At 58.1% G+C, this 21860-nt stretch overlaps 1 protein-coding gene across 1 annotated transcript; it reads right to left on the reverse strand.

Moving 5' to 3' along the window:
* Positions 1-5115: 5115 nt before the first annotated feature.
* LOC130045934 (WASH complex subunit 1-like) lies at positions 5116-15431 on the reverse strand. The gene is given in 12 exon segments (XM_056138816.1): positions 5116-5291; positions 5423-5493; positions 6356-6431; positions 6434-6511; positions 6791-6818; positions 7032-7159; positions 7247-7448; positions 7523-7654; positions 7838-7978; positions 8121-8267; positions 8476-8587; positions 15283-15431. Coding segments are annotated over 12 exon segments (1440 nt in total).
* Positions 15432-21860: the final 6429 nt, after the last annotated feature.

Here is a 21860-nt window from a genome sequence, read left to right on the forward strand (position 1 = left end):
ATTTTAATTTATTATTTCCACAAAATAAGACATTTAGTTAGTGCTCAAAACTTTTTTTTAGGTGTGGAGAAATTTATTTTAGCTATCTCTCTCAAAAGTTCTCTGTAACCAGGGTTTCTTAATTGTTATTTTAAATGCCATAATGTTTTCCCTAACCTCTCCTTGTCCAGCATAGCAAAATATTTCACTCCCATGAAGTGGAAACATGTTAGGGATAAACCTCAGGAAAGCCGTGCTCTTTGTTCAGCATCTGGCTGCCTGCACAGGTTTTTGTCGTAATAGAATTGGCATTCCTGTATTAGAGTATTTTTTTAATCTTTTTTATTTTTTTTATTAGAGAAACACCATGAGGTACAGTTATAGACTTACAAATTTTTCTGCTTGGGTTTCAGTTATACAATGATCAAATACCCATCCCTCCACCAGTGCCCATTTTCCACCACCACGGGTCCCAGTATCCCTCCCACCCCCCATCCCCCCCATCCCGCCCAGCCTTTGTGGCAGGGCATTCCCTTTTGTTCTCTCTCTCTCTCTCTCTCCTTTTGGGTTCTGTGGTTTGCAAGAGAGACATTGAGTGGCAATCATGTTTATAGTCTACTTTCAGCATGCTTCTCCCATCCTGGGAGGATCCTCCCAACACTCTTTATTTGGTGCTCCCTTCTGAGGAAGCTCAGATGTAGCTCGTTAGAATTCCTGGAGTGTGCGGCCACATGACATCCCATACTCTGCCCATACTCTGCCCCACTGATGTACCAAGAGTAGCACACCACATTTAATGGTGTGTAATGTAGAAGACATCCTATTTATATATATATAAATATATACATATATATTAGCACAGAAGGGGCAACCTGTAACATGTTAGTAATCTCTCATACAAGGGCTTAATGACTCCAGGGCAAGATATAACACTCTTCATACACTTTCCTCTAAGGAAACTTTTTGGGGATCATTTTTAGCAGATTACTCATAACAAGCGATACAAAATAACTTATTTAGTATGTGCTTTAGGGGCAGTTTGACGTGGTGATGGGAAAATTTGAAATAATGGCGGTGGGATGGTGTAATGGTGTCAGGATTGGTGCTGAAAAAATTGAATGTAATAAATTATTGTGAACAACTTTAAAAAAACTAAATTAAAAATGAAAAACAAAGAAGTAGCTCGTTTACCTGAACACATGCTTTGCACATAGGAGGTCTAGATTCTATCCCCCACACAATGTGCTCCCCCAGCACCACCTGCAACAATCTTTGAGCACTGGCTCAAGTGGCGAAAATCATACTATGGCCCAAACAGAATTGTTAAACAGTGCCAGGGATGTGTTTCAAAGGTCCTAGAGCCCGTGCCTTTAATAAACAAGGCTATGAGACAAAAAATATCTTCTTGAAGTGGTTCATCTTCTTCAAGGCCTGCATTTCAGGGACATTCCCCCAGTCTCCTCCACCCCACCTTTCCCAGTGGGTCTCTTGCAAATAAACCCAAACACACACACAGCTTTTATCCCCCAAACAACCTCATTTTGTTGAAATAGTTATCTTTCTTTAAGAAAAATAGAAGAATGTCCTTTAGCCAAGTCATCATTGATGGTCACCAAGAACTGCCTGGAAAATTGAAGAAGGGAAAGGGGGGTCCTAGGGGAGGGGGACAGCTCCTCTCGCCCATGAAGTGGGTCAAAAGAAAAAAGCTGTAACAGGCGGCAGGATGTGCACACGCAAATAAAGGGCCCAGGCAGTGAGGAAAGTCAAAACCCAAGATGGGTTTCATCAGGACTTGAGAACAACAACACGTGAACATGGGTAAGGAATGCCCCTGACTGGCTAGAGCCCTTTCCTGGTCACCAGACTGCCAGGTTACTCTGGGTGAGAGGAGATTTCCCATAGCACAGATGACGCATGGGTGGCCAAGACCAACAACCTACATGAGGACACAGAGCAAAGCCTTGACCCCTATCACCTCCTGAAAGTGGGTTCGGAGGTGAATAGAAGGTGTAAGAGACGCTGATGCAGGGGACGGGACACGGGACCAGGGAAGGATCCCCATGAGCAGAGGGAGGTGGGCTGGCAGGCAGCATGATGGGGGGTTCCTCCTTGCATGGGGTTCCCAGGGCTTCTCCTCCTTCCCAGAGACTTATAGGCAGCTGAGCCCAGTTCTTCACCCCAGGGAAGGGAAGGGAAGGGGGCAGCTGTGGAGGATGAATGCTTGGGGAGTGCTCACCTCCAGTAGCCTGCGCTCCCATCCCCTTTTCTTTAATGATGTTTTATCATTATCTAGGAAAGAAGAGCGCAGGGAACCCCCCACCCCAAGGTCAGAAGGGCCAGGCCAGGCCAGGAGCCCACACAAGGAGTAGCCCAGGCCTTTCCATCACCTCATCCCATCCTCTTCAGAAACCCCACACACAACTATGTGCCCACTTGGCAGCATCGATGAGCCCTTCCCAAAGGTCAGATGAACACAATGGTGCAGCCTTTCAAATGGTCAGTGTCAGATAAAGGGCTCAAGGATGCAAACCTGAGCCTCTTGGGTTGCTAAATCCTGCTTGCCCACCCAGAAGAGTTCCAGCAGTCCTCCTGAGAACTTGCCCCACAAGTGTTCAGTGTAAAGTAAGGAAATGGCTGATTGAAGGAGACCCATGCACTCGGCCTCTTGGGGACACAGGGCTGGCCCCCATTCTCTTCTCACCACAAGTCCCTCCTACTCCTCAGGTCTCATCTCCCGGAACCTGCCCTTGGCCCCCTGCTCCTCCTCCCAACCCAAGCCTCACCACTCAAGATCTTCAGCAGATCAGGGAGCTCCTTCTTGCAGGACTGGCAAAACCCACATTGGATAGCAGGACCCAGCAAGCGGACAGGCTGCAGCTCCTGTAGAGACTTGTCATGAGCCACGAGGGGCCACCTGCTCCATTGCCTTGTGCCCCCTCAGACCCCAGGGCCCAGTGGGGGGCTGGAACCCCTCTAGGTGGGAGGATCCTGAGGTGGGGTCTGAGCGTTTGCAGGCTGAGCCCTCTGCCCTCATCCGCTGTGTCCCCCGACAACCCCCCCACCTACAGTGGGTGGGGTACACCATCCAATGCCATGGTGGAAATGGTGGGGATGGGGTGTTGCACTCTGGGTTGTTTCATTTTGAGATGGGGCTGGGGGGTGCCCTTTCTGGACCCTGCCTTTCAGAAGAGCCTGCACCTCCAGTTTCCAGCCCCCCACTGGGGCTCAAACCAGCTCACATGATCCCCCAGACAATATCCTGCCCCTCGACTCTGCACTGGACCCTCCTCCCGGCAGCTGTAGGCCACACAGCAGAGCATGGGGCTGCCTCAGTTAGGAGCAGCCAGCTTGTCTTTCCCTGGGCAGGAGAGACACTTGAGGGACGAGGGGTGAAGGTGGGGGTTGGAACGGTCTGCTTCTCAGGGTCAAGCTGTATGTCCACATCCACATTTATTTGGAGGGTGGGGTAGAGAGGCACACGCGGAAGTATTTGGGAGGTAGCCCTGGCTCTGCACTCAGAGATCACCCCTGGCAGTGCCCAGGGAACCATTTGGGGTGCCAGAGTGGGGCCTGTTGGAGTGTGCATCTAATCAACTCAAATTAAGTACCTTAATTCCCAGCCCCTTAGTTTCTGCGCAGGTGTTGGTCATACCCAGAGTTTTAAGTGCCCAGTAGGCTACAATAGCTTTTCAGTCCCCTACTGCCCACCTGGACACTGGCAATGAGAAAAGGAAGGATTCAGTGGCCTTCCCTGAGTGCTGTTAGCTCTGTGGTCTGCCCCAGGCGCTTCCACTCACCAGAAGCATCACTGGGTGTGCTTGGCAAGCTCCACCCTGGAGGAGCCACCTGGCCGTCGTCTGCTTCCCGGAGTCCACTGCCCATGGGAAGGTGTAGTGCTCCTGGATGACTCCTGGTTCTGTGCTCAGGGATCACTCCTGATGGAACTCTGGGACCATACGGGGTTCCAGGAATTGAATGGGGGTTGGCAGCATGTCGGGCAAGCAGGCGCACTGCCCTACCCACTGTTCTCAGTCTCCAGCCGCCTTGTCTCCCTCAGTTGCCTGGGACGGGCCACATTCTCTATAGCCTGTGTGCTGTGGTGTCCGGGGGGCTGGTGTCATCCCCTCCTGTGGGAACAAGCACCAGGTCCACGCCTGCTGGCAGAAGAGTGGCCGGTTGGGCCGAGGAGCTGCCAGGAAAAGGTGAGCAGCCACAGTCCCCACCACACACGTGTGAACACAGCACCCCGCGGCTCCAGAGAGGTCTTGGGCCTACCACACCAGACTGTCGGACCTCAGGTACAGGGGCTCCTGCCGCCCCCAGGCTGCACCTGGTCCTCACCCACTTCCTTGGAACCAGCTTCCTTTTCCCAGCCTGCCTCTCCTCTTCTTCTTTCTAGCTAAAATCAGCAGACTGAGACCTTTCCCTCTCTCCTGGGAACGAGGAACGTTCCCCATGCCCAGCCTGAGCCCACAGGGCTCTTCCTGGATGGGGACTTTGTTCCCTCAAGCAGCACCCTGGCCCTGGGAGGGAGAATCTTGCGAGGTCCGGCCACAGGCCCCCCCTCCCTGAAGCCATGCTGCACCCCTCGTCAGCTCTCCTGGCCTCCTCTCCCGGTCCTGCCTCTCATCCCTCTCAGCCACTTAAGCAGCCTCCAGACACCTGCTCTGACATGGGCAGTTGCACCCAGGGCCATTAGCCACGCCGCGTGACCTTTTTTAGAAACCCTGTATCTGTCGCCCATTTTTGTTTCCTGTGTGAAAATTCCCCCCGCCAATCAGCAGCGGCTGCCCCTGCTGACCCTGACTGCCCTCCCCTGCTCGCCCTGACCCCAGGGGAAGAGGCGCGGGATGCCTGGAGGACAAGGTGGCATGTTTGCACTCTGCACTTCATTCAAAGCGCACTGCTAAGGGTCGAGGCTGTGTTCTTGCCATTTATTAATCTGCAATGTGTCTTCAAGTCTCCTCGGGGATGTACGGCGACAGAGCCATGGCCTCCTCCCCACCGCATGCTGTCAGCCCAAGCTCCTCGAAGGTCAGGCCTGGGACAGTTCTCTGCAGTCCCTCCCGGGACACAGGGGCCGAGGGGTCCGGCAGGCACAATCGCCGTGTTGGCTGTCAGCCCCTCGAGAGGGCACTAGCCTGAGCCAGGGTGTGGGGCACCAGAGTGGGTTTCCCAGTCACCCTCATCCTCCTCTCCCTCTCCTGGGGGCAGCCGTGCGGGTGGCAGAGGTGGGATGGAGTCTGACATTCGGGCAAAGGCTCCGCCTGGCCCCTCGCTGGCCCCTGCCCCAGGTTCTTTCCCAGAAATACCTGGGAGGGAAAAAAGGAGGGGGAGGGGGGAGGGGGCTGGTTGGGGGCCCCGCTTCCCCCAGCCGCTAGAGACAGAAAAACATGAAGCGCAGGGCAGGGTGGGCCCCACACCACCTCACGCTGCCTCTGACCTTTGCGCCTCATGGCCAGCTCGTTGAAGAGATCTGACATCAGGTCCCCGCCGTGGCTGGTGGCCCTCGCTGCAACAGGAACACCGGAACACCATGACAAGTCAGGGGTTGGTACCAGGTACCAGGCGCCCTACGCGTGTCGCTCAGCTTTCCTCAGGGCCCGACCCACTTTCTCTGCTCACAGGGCTCGCTCCCCCAGGCTCCTGGAGCTTCAGTCTGGCCTGGGTTCAGCTCTAGGGCACTCACCTGAAATGTGACTCTCCTGGCACTATCATAGCCCTCCATGTGCCAAAAGGGCAAGTCGAGCTGTCCCCTGCCTGGGCACAAAACTAGCCCCAGGAGGGGTTCCCGTGCAGAGCTCCTGGGGTTCTGGGGTTTGGGCCTGTGGCTGCAGCTCTGTGCCCAGGGCTGACCAATAGGTCTGGGAGTTGCAGTGCACAGGAGCTGTGGCCGCAAGCAGCTGTGAGAAGCCACTGGAGCTAACCTCTGTGTCCTCCGTCTCAAACAGAACATCTGGGGCTGGAGCGATAGTACAGTGGGGAGGGCATTTGCCTGGCATGCAGCCAACCCAGGTTCAATTCCCCGCATCCCATAGCACCGCCCCCAGCACCGCCAGGAGCAATTCCTGAGTGCAAAGCCAGGAGTAAACCCTGAGCACCACCAGGTGTGACCCAAAAAAAGAACATTTTCTATTCTCTCATCTTTTGATGAGGCTGTCTCCTACCAGCTCAGAGAGGCAAGTTCAGCTAAGCAAGTTCCAAAAATGAGATCAGGTAGGAGGACGTGGGGGGTGAAGGGGGGGGTCCAGGGCTTAGACTCACTGCAGAGGGGCACTGACCACTGACCCGCGGGGACAGCAGGAGGCTGGGACAGGAGGCACCCTTCCCTCCTCCCCCCAGCACCCCCACGAGCTGCCTCAGCGTCTCCTCCCCTTGTTCCTGCTCTTTCTGCTTCTTCTTCGCCAGCTTGCGCTCCTTGACGCTGTGCAGCTTGGCCCTGCCGATGCCCCAGTCTGGCAGATGGACTCGAGCAGAGCAGCCCGGCCACTAGACGGGTCCATGACTTCCTTGGGGGCTCCCTGGACTGGCGCTGGGGTAGGCAAGGGTGTGAGGAAGAGAAGTGGCCTGGGCAGGGGCTCGGCTGGGGGGCAGCGCTGCCCAGCCTCGCTGGGGTGCTGGGGTGAGGGAGCTGGTACTTGGGGACCTGGGTGCTAGCTGTGTCCTCTGTGTCCCGAACTGGGGGAGGTGTCAACCTGCAGAGGCGGCCAGGTACTGCCAGTGCCAGAGGTGCCCCCAAGACAGGTGTGCCCTCTGGGTGCGGGAGCTGTGCTTCCGCTGTTCAGGAAGCCCCTTTCCCTGCTGGGTATACCTGAAGGGGGTACCCCCCCCCTGGAGTCCTGCAGGAGTCAGGGTTGTACCTGTGGGGCTCCACCATCCCCTCTGAGGATTCCAGTGGAACAAGATGTTTGGACTCAGCACTGCTCCCAAGACCGGGAGCGAAAGGCCACTTAGCAGGCCAGGAGAGGCCTTCCTGGAGCCAGAAAGCAGACAGAGGGGCGGGCGGGAGAGCCGAGGGCCGCTGCCCCTACCTGCCTGGGGCCCCGCGCTGCCTGCGTCCTCCGGTGGCGGCCTCCTGGGGGGGGCAGCGGCGGCGGGGGTGGGGGGGCGCTGACCAGCACAGCCGGGGCCAGCGGTGGTGGTGGCCGCGGCGGCGCTGCAAGAACGCCACCATCTAGGTCTGAAACAGAAAGGCAGAAAGGCCAGGGTGCCCAGGAAGGGGGCAGGGGGCGCCCAGGAGCCCGTCCCCGCCCGGCCCCCGGCTCACCGGGCTTGGCGGGCGCTGCCAGCTCCATGGCGAAGGCGGGCAGCTCTGGGATGGTGCCTGGCGCCGACGGCGCGATGCCCGGGCCCAGGTCGGCGCTGTAGGTGAGGTCGTCGGCCATGCCCGGCAGGTCGGGCAGGCAGGACAGCACGTCGATCTCGGGCACCTGGCCCAGGTCGGGCACGTAGAAGTAACTCTCGCGGGCCTGCGGGGAGAGGGCCAGCTGTGAGCGGCGCCCTGGACCCGCCCCCCACCCACCGCCCACAGCTCGCTGCCCACCTGCCGCTCCAGCTGCTCCCTCTTGCTGATGGAGAGCGGCGCGTTGAACGGCTTCTCCTCCGGCTCGGTGCCCAGCGACACGTGGGTCCTGGTGACCGCGCCGGCCAGGGGGTCCAGGAAGACGTACTTTTTGTACATGTGGAGGAGGGTGCCAGGCTCAACCTGCGGAGGCCCATGGCCCTGAGCCCCCTGTGCTTTTCCAGGAGCGCCCCCGAGTTGGTGTACGGATTCCCAAAGCACAGACTTCCGAAGCCCCCCACAGGGCTAAGCCACCGATGGGGACCCTGCAGGGGAGCCCCAGCCCCCCCACCAGATGTACAGGTTTTCGGTGGTGTTGAACAGCAGCAGGGAGCTGACTGAGCTGATGTTGCTGGGAAGACCCCCCAGGTCCTCCTCAGTCTCATCCTCGGGTTCCTGCCTGGTGGTCACACACACGAGGAAGTATTTCAGCTTCTCCTGGAGGGGGGACAGAGGGATGCTGCATTCTGCATTAGGCCCGGCAACCTCCATCCCGTCCCAGCCCATGCTCTGGGGGACTGGAATCCTAACGTGGGGGCCACTGGGCACAGTAGCCCACGGGAGCTGAGTGCCCACAGACCTGCAGGGCCCGCTCGTCCAGGGGCTGGTGCTTGCTCAGGATCCTGTGGCGGGGGCATCTCTGCAGACCGGGGTCCTGGGCCCCCGTGAAGATGGAGCCATACTCCTGCAGGTGCTCCAGAGCTGGGTAATTGGCACTGGAGAACACCTGCAGGCACGGGGGAACCTGAGTTCTGTGGTCCAGGAGCCTGAGACAGCCCAGTGGGCCAAGGACTGGCTGCAGAGAAGTCTGGGCCGGAGGGAGCCGTGGAGAGGGGCTGGTCAGCAAAGGCAGGGGGCAGGTGAGTTCCATAGCACAGGAATGTGGGCAGGGCAGACTCTGAGCCAGAGTGAAGGCCACCAGGCCTAACGCCAACCTTAATGGCCTTCTTACTGCCTTTGATCTTCTCTATCTTGGCCTGGGCCAAGGAGACCCTTTCCCCAATGGCCTGAAGCTGGCTCCGGCTCTGCTCCACACGCTGGGAGATCCTGCATAGAGAGAAAGGCCACAGGCTGGGGACTGCCCCACCCCCATCCCGTGCTGCTAACAGGGGGCTGCCCAGCAGACTCCAGAACCGCCTAGTAGCCTTGACCGGGTTGATCCATGGCACGGTGCAGGAATGATATTTAGTCAACTCCTGTGAGCTGAAAACATGGTCAGCCACTCTTGTCCCAAGTGTCACTGGACGTGCCCATCCACAGGGACAGGGTTCCTATGACCCCGAGCTCACCCTCAAGCAGAGAGAGAATTGCCAGTACTTCCCCAGACAGATTCGCCTGTTTGCCAGTGGGAAAACCGGAGCTGGGCTGGGCCAGGTGACCTGCAATGCCGGGCCCAAAGCCAAATCCTGTGAGCACTGCCCCAGTGCACGGGAAAGGCTCATGTGGGAAAAGCTGAAGTCCTCCCTGGGGCCCTCCATGGCTAGATGCCTCACCAGCTTCCTTGCCCACCCCCCTGGTCGCTGGGATCCAGGGACCCCCCACTGTCCTCAGAAGGCGACATCTGCGTTCTTGGCTTGTGGCCTGAGCGTCAAAGACATGCAAGCCCCCCAGACATCTGCAGAACCCTTCTTCGCTGAGCCCCTCCTGTCTGCGGGAAGAACATGCACCTGCACTTCCCGCCCTGTCCCCTTTCGTCCTGTGGGTCACATGATCACATGACCACGCATCTCTCGGGCCCAGCAGCTCCAGTGTGGTTTTTGTGGGATTTGTTTCTTATTTCGGGGATTGGAGGCCATACCCAGTGATGCACTGCACTCAGGAATTACGCCTGGTGGCACTCGGGGGACCACATGGAATGCTGGGGACGGACCCCGGGCCCAGCGTCCTGCCCGCTGGGCTCTATTTCTAGCTTGGTTCTGCTCCCACCTGTACTGCCAGGGCGCACTGCAGAGCCTGGTGCTTCTGGGGGAGTGGGGGGAGGGGCTGCGCTTACGGGACGACAGTGACAGGTCCCCGCATCCGCGCATCTGAGCGCGTTCTCCCAGCCACTCCAACCCCAGCGCCAACGGCCCCATGCCCAGGGCCTTTCAGCTCTGCGTTCCTGTGGTGTACGCCTGTGCACAAGGGAAACCAAATGGAATGTCAAGTTCAAGGGGAAAGGGACGGGATGGGGGAATTTCGGTCAAAGGGACCATGATATTTAGGGGGCTGGAGAATACAGGGTCTGGGACTAGGGTTTCCTTAAAGGGCAAAACGAGGGGGAGAGAGCTTAAAGTGCTAATGTGCATGCGTTGTATACAGGAGGCCCGGGTTTGGTCCCTAGCACTGCATGACGCCACCCCCATGCCCAAAGTATGGCTGGGAGAGACCTCTGAGTGCAGCATGAGGAGCAGCCCCTGGCTGCTGCCTGTGTGACAACCCACAAGAACAACCAAGGTTGGAATGGTCAGTCAACACCTTGGCGCAACCTCCCCAAACTACCCGCACCCCCCAGACATTCCCAACCAGTCAATCTCCCAGCCCTGGGGTTTCACTCCCAATCACTTCCTGCTTCCACACAAGGCAGGGGGCTCCATGAGGTGGGGTTGGCCTGCAAAGCAGCTGGAATCTCCTGGACACATGGGCCTGGGTGGGGCCACTGCAAAGAAGGGACTGTTTCCCACCTCTGCGAGAATACATCCCCCACATGAGAAGCACCACCTTTTCAGCAAGAAGAGGGGGTCGTAAACCACCGTGTGTGTATGGGGGGTGGGGGGCGTGAGTGCAACCAGATTCTTCCAGTCCCGACCAGCCACATTGCAACCCCCAGCAACCTCCAGGCAGTACCCATGCCCTGGAAACAGGTGCAGACTGGAGGGGATGAGGACGGGACCAGACACAGGCCAGTTCTGGTTCTTCCATCAGGAAGTGGAAAGCTGATCTCTCCAAACTACATATATTCATACTGACGCATTCCAAACGGGATCATTAAATAGAGGGTCCGTGGGCTCTTGGAAAACAACAGAGGCAAGGGGCTTGAGCAATAGCACAGCAGATAGGGCATTAGCCTTGCACGTGGCCAAGCCGGTTCGATTCCCAGCATCCTATAGGGTCCACCGAGCACTGCCAGGAGTAATTCCTGAGTGCAGAGCCAGAAGTAACCCTTGTGCATTGCCGGGTGTGACCCAAAAAGCAAACAAACAAACAAAAAACACAGAGGCAGCTCCCTAGGGCCAGCACTGTTCTAAATTCACAGAGTTTCTTGTTTTCTTTCTTTGTTTCTTTCTTTGTTTCTTTCTTTGTTTCTTTTTTCTTTTTTGCCTTGGACAGAGTTATTAGAAGGGTCTAGCAGGGGAAAATCTTAAATATTGTGCTGACTTAAGTCAGCAAGGATTCTGACGGCTTCTCACAAAACCCTCTGCACAAGCTGGAGCAAGGGAGCTTGGAAGGAAGAGTCTGTTTAGGAAAAATCCAACTCAGGTGAACAGCAGTACACACACCGAGCTGCGGAAGACTGGGTTGAGTCCAGCTCTGCGGGAAGGTTCCTGGCATGGCCCCATGCAGCAACTTTAACACTTGATTAGAAAACTTGAGAGACTAGGGGAGAGAGCATGGTGGCCAAAGATAAGTCTCTGAGGGATCAGGATCCAATGTTGAGAGGTCAGAAAAATGAACTGCCCTCCACAAGCTGGAGTTGGCAAGGAATGAATGTGACGCCCAGCATTAGAGTTTAAAAAGTCAAACGTGGGTTTGGAGAGAGAGCACAGCAGGAGAAGCACTTGCCTCCCACGTGGCCAACCCAGGTTTAATCCCTGGCAAGTCCCCCAAGCCCTTCCATTGGGGATCCTTGAGCACAGAGCAAGGAGTAAGCCCTGAACACTGCTACATGTGTCCCCCAAACAAAACAAAAAAAATTAGAAATCAATATATGAAAAGTTGAGCTGGAGCGACAACACAGATGTTAGTGCATTTGTCTTGCATGCAGCTGACCCAGATTCAATTTCTCCATCCCTCTTGGAGAGGAAGCTACTGAGAGTACCCCGCCCTCACGGCTGAGCCTGGCAAGTGGCCGTGGCGTATTCGATATGCCAAACACAGTAACAATAAGTCTCACAATGGAGACGGTACCGGTGCCTGCTTGAGCAAATCGATGAACAATGGGAGGACAGTGCTACATATGAAAAGTCAAACATGGGATGGGAGAGGCAGCTGCTAGTTCATCCCCTTGCCCCAGATCCTCTGGCAAACAGCCCTGGCCCTTTCCACCCACCCTGGGTGGGCAGCTCAGCGAGGGTTTGGCTGGAAAGCAAAGGGCTGGGGGGGGGGGGGGCGCAGAACAGAGGCAGAATCAGGTCGCACACCTGCACTCTGGGAGTTCCAGGGAGAGAGAGGTGTGACCTCCTTGCCCTTCAGAACTGGGCTGACATCTGTCCCTCGTGTGTGATGTGGAGTGTGCAGTGTGACTTTGCCTCCACTTCAACCAAAACACTGTTTCTAACTATAAGACCTCAGGGGAGAGAGGGGAAGGTTGGAACAGAGGGTGCTTAGTGGGGTCACGATTGAAACCAGGTCGGCGATGTACAAGGCAAGTGTCTCACCCACTACACCATCTCTCTGGCCCCTGGAGGCACCGATTTGATCCCCACCTACATATGTTTGTGGGAAAACCCTGAGCAGAGTCAGGAGTAGCCCCTGAGCACCACTGGGTGCGGCCCAAACAAAATCATTGAGGGGACTGGCGTTCCCAGCACTCCAAGAGAGACAAGGCAAAGGGGAGCACTTCAAGGAAGGGGTGGGCAGCAGAGGCAGAGGAGAAAGTTCGGGCACAGGAAGTAAGCCCAGGGCAGGAGTAAGTGGAAGGGGAGCACAGAGCCACAGTGAATGGGGTGCCTGGCCTCCTAGGCCTACACTCACCAACTGGAAAGTTCCCCGAAGAATCCACAGGCCTACGACCCTCCCAAGCAGCAAGCCAGTCCCTTGGGGTCGCTGGGAGAGGAGCCCCATGCCCAGCCCTCACCCCACCCCACCTGGCCCGGCCCTGGGCCTGGCCGCTCTGCACCCGCAGGGTGGGTGGGAGTGATGTGCCAACTGTGCAGGCAGGCGCTGAGGAGGCCTCCGGCCTTGGTCCTGGGGCGGGGGGACGGGGGAGAGGAGACAGGGAAGAAGGGAAAGAGGGGAAGGGGAGAACGAGAGAGGCGGGAGGGGGAGAGGGGAGCCAGGGCTGGCAGGTGGCTGGAAGGACACCCACCCCGCCTGAATCCGCACCACCGCCTGCTTGGCCCCATCATCGAAGTCATGTGAAGCAGGTGACGGTCTCAGGCAGATATTTTGGGGCCTGGCTTCTCCCAGGTGAAGTGGGGGCAGGGGGACGTACAAGGCGGGGAGGGCCAGGCCGAGGCTGGAAGGGAGGAGCTGGGGGGGGGGGGGCGGGCAGAGAGCCACAAGCACTGGTCCTGGGCTCCGCCGGAGTGGGGCACGGGCAAGGGCATGCGAACGCCCCCCCCAGCTTGCCCCCTGCAGGAGTGGCACCAGCTGCTGTGGAACAGAGGAGCAGGCCGAGCCTCAGTCAGAAGGGCATGTGGGGGAGGGGAGGGGGACGCCAGGGACTCTCCTCCCCTCCCGTCTGTCTAAAGCAGACCCTGGGGTGGCCTGTGAGCAGCAGAGCCTGACCCTGCAGGCTGAGGAGGCCACTGGCCCCGGGGCTGCGGGGTCCCTTCTCCATCGGCCTGGCTGCTCCCAATCTGTCACCAAGCCCTGTCACTGGTGCCCCGGCGATGTTCCCCAGCCCTCCCTACCGGCAGCCCCCTGGGACTGCGGCAGCCTCTCCCAGCCCTGCGAACAGTCCACTCTGAGACTGCCCCACGGGCCTGCCACACACGCTGCCGGCACCCCCTGGGGCTCCCAAGACACCCCAAGCACCATCCGGGGAGAAGTCCCCTGGGCTGCACGTGCCTGGTGCCAACGTCTCCCTCCTGCCATGACTAGGGAGAGAAGCAGCCCGAGAGAGGCATGTCCGATCCCAGGGGGAGGCCCGCGCTCCCCAGGACCCCCCTGAACGTTGGCTTTTCACACACTGCTGCTCTGCAATGAAACGTGAAGGCGCAGGGTCTGACCCCTCAGGGACCCGGGGCACCATTTCCAGACCCTCGAGATGACCCAGCACCCACATTCCTTCCCGGCCGGGTCAGCACCTGGCTTCTGGTGGCCCAGTTTCTGCCTGTCCTCCCCCCCCCCCCCCCCGCCACCTTGTGGGACAGCATGTGGTTTTCAGCATAGCACCTACTTCCTCCTGTCAAGGAAGGTCACCCTCGCCCCCTCCCCGGCCCACGCCCCCTTCAGGGGATGCAGCACCCACACACTCAGCCCTCATGCTGAGGCGAGTATGGGTGAAGCAGGTAACCCTGGTCAGAGCAGGCGACTGTGGAACCAGGCGGGGTGGCAGACGGACCCTGGAGGAAGTGCTGCGGGGGAGGGGCACTCACCCCAGGGGGTCTCTCCTCACATACACCCTTGCACCTAGAAGGAAGCAGGCTGGAGCGATAGCACAGCAGGGAGGGCATTTGCCGACCTGGGTTTGATTCCCAGCATCCCATATGGTCCCCCAGCACCACCAGGAGTGATTCCTGAGTGCAGAGCATCGCTGGGTGTGACCCAAAAAGAAAAAACAAACCAGGAGAAGAAGCAAGCAATGCCCAGCAAGGCCCAGCCAGCTCTCCCGGAGGTCTCTGCCACCCTGAACCAGGCTGTGGGAGGATCTGACCGCCCCACCTGTGCCCCTCCAGCCCGAATCCTCCCCAGGACCGTGCCCCCTGTGCTGTACCCCAAGCTCTGCTGGCCTCGACTCCCAGGACAGGCCCCCGGCGGCTGCTCTCCTCACATCCTTCCCCCAAGGTCGGCTGGCTCATGACCTTCCTTCCTTCCCACCATGGTGCCCCCTCCCCTTCAGACTGTGCCTCTCAGTGGGCTGAGCTAGCATAGCACCCCCACACCCCTGCTCGTCCCTTCACAGAGCCAGGACTCATGCCGGCGTCTGAAGCCAGCACCCCAGGGCAGGACCCTTGGTTGGCTGGCTGAGCAAGTCTCTTCAACTTTGGTGTGTCATCTCCTCAACACGGGCTATGAGGAGAGTCCCTGTGCCCTGGCCACGGCGGCGCCTGCTGCCCACCCTCCGGTCCCCACCTGAGTGTCCTCGGTGAGCACCCACCACCCTCTACAGGAAAGAACGCATTGTCTAGTTGATCAGGGTCTTGAGCCGGGGTTGGTAAATGCAAGGCCAGCCCCCTGCCCACTATACTACTGCTCCAGGCCCACTCCAGTTGTTTCCTGGGGGGTGGGTGGGGCGGACTCAGCAGTGCTCAGGGCCTACTCCTGGCTCTGTGCTCAGGGATCACTCCTGGCAGGGCTAAGGGAGCCAGATGAGCCCCTGTTCGACCTCTCCAGCTCCCAGGGTTCCTGTTCTGGGGGCCAGTCACTGCTGTAACTCAGGCCAGCCCAACGCCCGGCAGAGGAAGTGTGGGCCGCCTCTCCGCCCACTGAGGCGGGAACGTGAGCCAGAGCCAGGCCAGTGGCCACTGCGCTGCGGGAAGGGGCTGGGGTGAGGGGAGCTTGAACCTTGGTCACAGGGAAGCCAGCTGGTCCCTCCAGAACCAGCTTTAGCAGAAAGGCCTGCTCCCAGCCGCTGCATTCCAAAGAATGGAGAGTTCAGCGGGCAGGGCAGGGGGCAGCCTCTGCCTGGGGTCGCGGGGGGAGGCAGTGGCACCTACCTGCTAAAGATGTCCCCGGAGACCTTCTGGAGGTCCTGCAGGGCATCGGCTATCTGCTGGACGGCCTCCTCCCACTGCAGGTCAGGCTGAATGAGGGGCACTGCATAGGTCTGAACTGCCAAGGAGCTCTGCATCCTCACGGAAGTCATGGTGCCTACGGGCAGGAAGTGGGCCATCAGGTACCCTCCACGCACCCACCCCCTCCCCACTCGGCAGGCACAACCCTGGGGCCGGGCCAGACCCCCACCCGGGAACAGCCCCTGTGGTTGCGCGGGAGGGACCCAAGCACTTGGTAGGAGGCCAGGAGCTGGTGCTTGCTGAGTGGAGCAGTGGGGAGAGACTGAGGAGAGGGTTCCTAGGTAGAGACGCAGCAGCGGCCCCGGGGAGGCGCGCAGTTCCCCGCTAGGCACCTGCATGGGCCTAGAGGAACAAAGCAAGCCTGGCTGCGGAGTGAAAAGGGGGATCCAGAACACAGGAACAAACTTGGGGAGGGTATGGCCGGGGTGGGATGGGTGGAAACCACAGGCAAGGGGATTCCTGGGGTATCTCGCCTGGACCCCCAGGAACTCCCAGCTGTTCCTGGAGCAGGGAGGCCGGGGACTCCAGGCCCCAGGGTGCCCAGGATCTGCTCTTCCAGGTGACAGCGGAGGGGTGCCCCGGCGGGAAGGGAGGAGCATGTGGGAGGCAGGGGGGTAGCAGGAAGGAAAAGGCCTAGTCACAGCCCCTCCATAGAAGACGGCAACGAAGGCAGTAATCAGGCCTGGCACTGTGCCCCAGACTTGTTCTTTGAGGCACCATGTTGGGGTCTCTGGCTGCAATGGGGGGGGGGGGGTGTAGGTGATGGTGGGTAAGACTGGCAGCAAGGACAGGGGTTTCACTTGGGCTTCTAGTGCTGTGTGACCTTGAGTGAGTTAGCTGTCTTCTCTGAGTCTATTTGGTTCTTTCCATTCCCCACGCTGCAGGCAGAAAATGGCCAAGCTCGCAAAGAAGGGGTCATTTCCCGTGTCTCACACTCAGAGCTCACTCCTCCCCCTGCTGGTTCCCTCGCCCCACCTCTGCCCTGCCCAGTCTCTCCTAGCCGGCACTTCTCATGACCAGAAGTGCCCACTCTGATCTTCAACTTTTTCCTCTCACAGAGACGTCTCAGTTCCCAATCGGAAGCTGCTCGGATCCTCCTCAGGCCCAGGATGTTACTCAACATCCCGCTTTTCCCTTCCTACTCACATGACCACCATGGGGCCAGCGGATCCCCGGGAAACTAACCCTCAGAGATGGGCACTCCCTTAAGAGCCCCCGCCCTGCCTCGCTCTTCCAGTCCATGTTCTCCCCTGAACATGAATCTCGCTAGCTTGCCTCTAAGTTTCTTGGCTTGCCTAGTTCTATTCTGGATGCTTGCCTGGTTTTACTCCGGAGAAGCCCATGTCTTTTCTCTCTCTCTCTCTCTCTCTCTCTCTCTCTCTCTCTCTCTCTCTCTCTCTCTCCCCCCCCCCCCCCACCCTCACAGTTCAATAAAAACTATCTCACTTCACACAAAAAACGAATCCTCAGCCTTGGGGCCAAAGAGCTAGTATACTTGGTAGGACATTTGCCTTGCACGTGGCTGTCACAAGTTTGACCCCTGGTACCCCATATGGTCCCCAAGAGTGACCCCTGAGCATTGTCAGGTCTGTCCCCAAAACAAACAAACAAAAAGGGCTGGATAGTACAGCAGGTAAGTCGTCTGCCTTGCAAATGGCTGACTTAGGTTTAATCTCTAGCATCCCACAAGGTCTCCTGAGCACCACCAGGAGTGATTCCTGAGTGCAGAGACAGGAGTAATCCACAAGCAACACCAGGTGTGGCCCCCCAAACAAAAAACAAAACAACAAAAGAATCCTCAGCTTTGGGGAAGGTGTGTGTGTGGGGGGGGGGGGGGGGAGTTGCGGTTTACAGAAGCCGGTGCTTAGCTTAGAGGTCAGTGCTAATGGTGCTTGAGGAACCATGTGGCTTTGAACCAAGGTCAGCCACATACAAGATATGCGCCTTAACCTGGCACTCACTCTCTGGACTCCTAGAATAATCTGCCATTTTTTTTTTGCGCTTATACTGATGACAGCCTGCTGGCCATGCTGACCTAGCTCTCTGTCTCATTCCTCCCACCCGTAAGATCAAGAGAGGGTAATAGGCAGGAGAGCGTTTCCCAGCACACCCTGAGTTAGAGTTCTCATGGTTAATGACCACACCTCTATATGTGGGTGGGCACAAGGAGGTAGTTTAGGCTCCTGACAAAGGAAGGCACCGGTCCACTCAAGAATTCGTTGCAGCACTCTTTACAATAGACAGAATCTGGAAAAAACCTGAGTGCCCGGAACAGATGTCTGGTTAAAGAAACTTTGGTACATTTACACAATGGAGTACTATGTAGCTGTTAGAAAAGATGAAGTCATGAAATTTACATACAAGTGGTACTACATGGAAAGTATCATGCTAAGCTAAATGATTCAGAAAGAGATGGACAGACATAGAAAAATTGCATTCACCTGGGAAACATAAAGTAACAAAATAGGAGACTAACACCCAAGAATGACTGAGATTAGTACCAGGAATTTTGCTCCATGGCTTGGTGGCCAGTCACACGTGCTAGGGGGAAAGGGAGCTCAGAGAGAAGGGAGCACCAAATAAAGGGTGTTGGGAGGATCCTCCCAGGATGGGAGAAGCATGCTGAAAGTAGACTATAGACCAAACATGATTGCCACTCAATGCCTCTCTTGCAAACCACAGGACCCAAAAGGAGAGAGCGAGAACAAAAGGGAATGCCCTGGCACAGAGGCAGGGGGGGATGGGGGGGTGGAAGGGATATTGGGACCCGTTGGTGGTGGGAAATGGGCGCTGGTGGAGGGATGGGTATTTGACCATTGTATAGTTGAAACCCAAGCACAAAATTTGTAAGTCTACAACTGTACCTCATGGTGTCTCACTGATAAAAATCTAAAAGAATTCATAGTGAGTGGGTGGGGGGGAGTGTGAGAGCAGTAAGACAGCAGGTGGGGCATTTGCCTTGCCAGAGGCCAACCTAGGTTCCATCCCAGGTACCCGTATGCTCCCCTGAGCCCGCTGATGTAGGCAGGCAGGCAGACAGGGAAGGCCCCTCCCAAGGCAATGGCAGTAAATTTCCTGGGAAGTAATAGCCCTGAAGTTGGGAAAACCAATCTTGCAGAAAACAGGAACTAAGGCCTGATAAGACCCTGACCTGGCGCTAGCAACAGACCCAGAGAAGGCTGGACCCCCTCTTCCAGAGAAGCTCCAGCAGGAACAAAAGGCCGGGAAAGGAATTGCAGAGAAGACCATCACCACTCCCAACCCTCGTCCTTAGCAACAGACTTTGTCTCCGTAGAAGCCCCACGGGGGGAGGGGGGGCTGTTGGAAGCCCCTTATAAAAGCCTGGACTGAAGGGAGCGCAGAAGCTGCCCAAGCCCATGTGCTGCTCAGGCCCATGTGGCTGAGCACATGTGTCGCCCGCATCTCCCGTCTTGAGACGCGGACTTCCATACTCTCCTATCTAATGCTGGGATGTGTGTAGGCTCTCTCTCCACCATTGGGAAGCCGAGTTCTCCCTTGAGCCTCTCTCTCTCTCTCTCTCTCTCTCTCTCTCTGTCTCTCTCTCCCCTTCTCTCCCTCCCTCTCCTCTCTCTCTCCCTCCCTCTCCACATCACAGCTTCAAAACTTCCAGATAAAATCTGTGTGACCGGCTTTCTCCTTCCCGCTTCACATAAGTCACCAGTGGGGCCCAACTGATATCCCTGCCAGGAGAGATGCCTGAGCACAGAACCAAGAGTCAGACCTGGGCACAGCCAGCGGATGTGGCCCCCAAACAGAACAGAACAACAAGCACTCAGAGCCGCGTCTCCGTGATAATGCAGGGATGAACTGGGCACTCTGCTAGCCCTGGAGCCGGCGCTGGAAAGAAACATTAGGTGACCAGCGCAGGAACCCAGCTGGGGAGAGTGCAGAGCAAGGCGGGGCCGCGGGGACGCGCGCTGGGCGCCCTGGAGGTCCCAGGCAGCACCGCAGCTGCAGCAAAGTGGCCCTCGGCGAGGGCAGCCGCATCTCCGGGCAAACTGCGGGAAGGGAGCCAAGAAAGGCCAGACTCTAAAAGCCCCCGGTGCACCGCGCCCTCGGAGCTCGGGGCTGGTCCAGCCGGCGGGACCCCCGTTACCCTGCGGCCCGGGGCGCTGGGACGGGCCGGGCCGGGAGAAGATGCGAGCGGGGGATGCGGGGGCCTTGGACTGTGGGGCTAGCGAGACACCGCCGACACGGGGGACACGACGGGGTGGCTTCGTCGGGGATGCCGAGGTCCGAGCACCTCCAGCCCACGATCAATCGCATTTTCTTTTCCGCGCGAAAAGCCGCATGGGCGGTCCACGCATCCCCCCTCGGCCCACGGCGCGCACGGAGGGGGCTGGGCGGCTGGTGGGGGCCGAGCGGGACGCGCGCACCAGGCGCAGGGGACGCTGCCCCCCGGGGCCCTCCCGGGACCCTCCTCGGCTCCCGGCGGGCGGGCGGGCCAGGGCCGGCTGGGACGCGGTCAGGCACCGGCGGGGTCAGGAACCGGCGGGGCCCGCCGCCCCGGAAGCCCGATCCTCCGCGGCGGGTCCCCGGGTCCCAACCCTCCGCGGCGGGTCCCCTGCGGCCCCGCAGCCCCCCGCGGCGGCCCCCGCCGGCGCCCCCCGGCCGCCCTGGGCTCCCTCACCTGCGCGTCCGCGGACTCGCGCTTCCGCCCCGCGGGCGCCGCCGGGTCCTGGCGCCGCCGTCTCTCGGGCGTCGCGGGCGCGGGTGCGGGCCTAGGTCCCTCCCGCCGGCCTCCCCGGGGCCCGGCGCCCCCCTGTCGCCCCCGGCTGGTGTGCCCACCGCCCCGGCGCCGCCCTGCTGGGCTCCAGGCCCCCTCCGGCCCCGGCGGACGGACTCACAAGGCTCTCGGCGCCGGCTCGTTTACGCCCTCACTTTACTTCTGTCTACACGGTGGCTGGGGGAGTTTGGGGCGACCCGGGGCTCTGAGCTCTCCTGGCAGTGCTCTGGGACTTGCCATGAGGGGATCGGACTCCCGCAGGCGTGAGCTGCCCCCCCCCCCCCATCCTTTATCTTGGTTTTTCTTTTAACCATTGGGGGGCTGGGGGGATGCGGTGCTCAGGAGTTACTCCTAGCTCTGTGTTCAAGGATCACTCCTGGTGGGCTCAGGGAACCCTGTGGTGCCAGGGATTGAACCCAAGTCAGCCGCATGCGAGTTTAGCGGCCTGTCGCTGTACTGACCTTCTGGCCACTACCCTTATTTTCTAGCCTGCCAGGCGAGGCCTCCTCCCCACCAGAGCCCACTTAGTTCCTACCACGGCCTTCTCCCCAAGAAATGAAACAAGTAAAATTTAAAAAAGCACACAATCCACTAAACTTAAAATGAAATATCCTGGGCCAGGACATGTAGTTCAGGCGTAGAGCACCTGCCTTGCATGCCCCAAGCGTCCAGTTTGAGGGAGTGCTCAGCGCCCAGGAGTGCCAGGGCCCGCACTGCTGTAGCAAGCCCCCCCCACCCCCACCCAGGACTGGGAAGGAAGCAGGGGCAGTGACCAAAGTGTCTCTTCTCTGACCAAACCGGGCTCTTCTGAATCTTCCCAACTAGGTCTTGAGGGCCTCAATTTTAGCAAGAATCCCAGCAAGTCAGTTTAACCAAAATCCTACCCTCTATATCAAATCATACTCCCAATCAGACCAGATTCCTCAGCCCCCTCATTACCGAGTATCTGAATGGCCTCAGCAAGAAGTTTATGAGATCACTTTACCAACAGTACCCTACCTGCCCTCTTTGTAACTATTATCCATAATACACCACACACACCCCCCCACACACACATACAGACACCCCTTAATTTTATTTTAATTTATTTATGGATTTATTCGGGGGCTACATCCTGTCTTGCTCAGGACTTAGTCCTGATTTGGTGCTCAGGGATCGCTTTGGCAGTTTCAGGGGACCCTATGGGGTGCCAGAGATCAAACCCAAGTCAGTTTTGTGCAAAGCAATCACTCCAGCCCATCCTCAGCTTTAAATCACCCCTTTTATGCTGTTTTCAGTTGCCCTCAGTTCCACACTGAAGCCTCCTTTCCCCTGTTACAAAGGGAGTAATGGATATGTTTTCACTCTTAGCTGTTGCCCACCTCAGGCTTTCTTTGTCAGGTCAGTTTGGGAACAGAAAATCTCTGGACATTGGTAATGGTGCTGGCAGTACGGCAATGTGATTCTATTTAATGCCACTGAACTGGAATTGTAATTATGGTCAAAATGGGGCTGGTGGGGCCGAAGCAACAGTAAGTGGGTAGGGCATTTATTTGTCTTGCACGCGGCCCACCCAGGTTCGATCCCCGGCATTCCATATACCCTGAGCACCACCAGATAATTCCTGAGTACAGGGAGGGGAAAAAAAGCAAAATAAAAGGGGGGGGCAGAGGTATAGTACTCTTGTTTTGCATGTAGTGACTCCAGTCTGATTTCTAGTACCTTTTGAGATTCACAATCTCGGGGCTGGAGCGATAGTACAGTGGGTAGGGCG

The sequence above is a fragment of the Sorex fumeus genome, unplaced genomic scaffold (genome assembly GCF_029834395.1).
Source record: "Sorex fumeus unplaced genomic scaffold, SorFum_2.1 ptg000130l, whole genome shotgun sequence".
NCBI lineage: Eukaryota > Metazoa > Chordata > Mammalia > Eulipotyphla > Soricidae > Sorex > Sorex fumeus.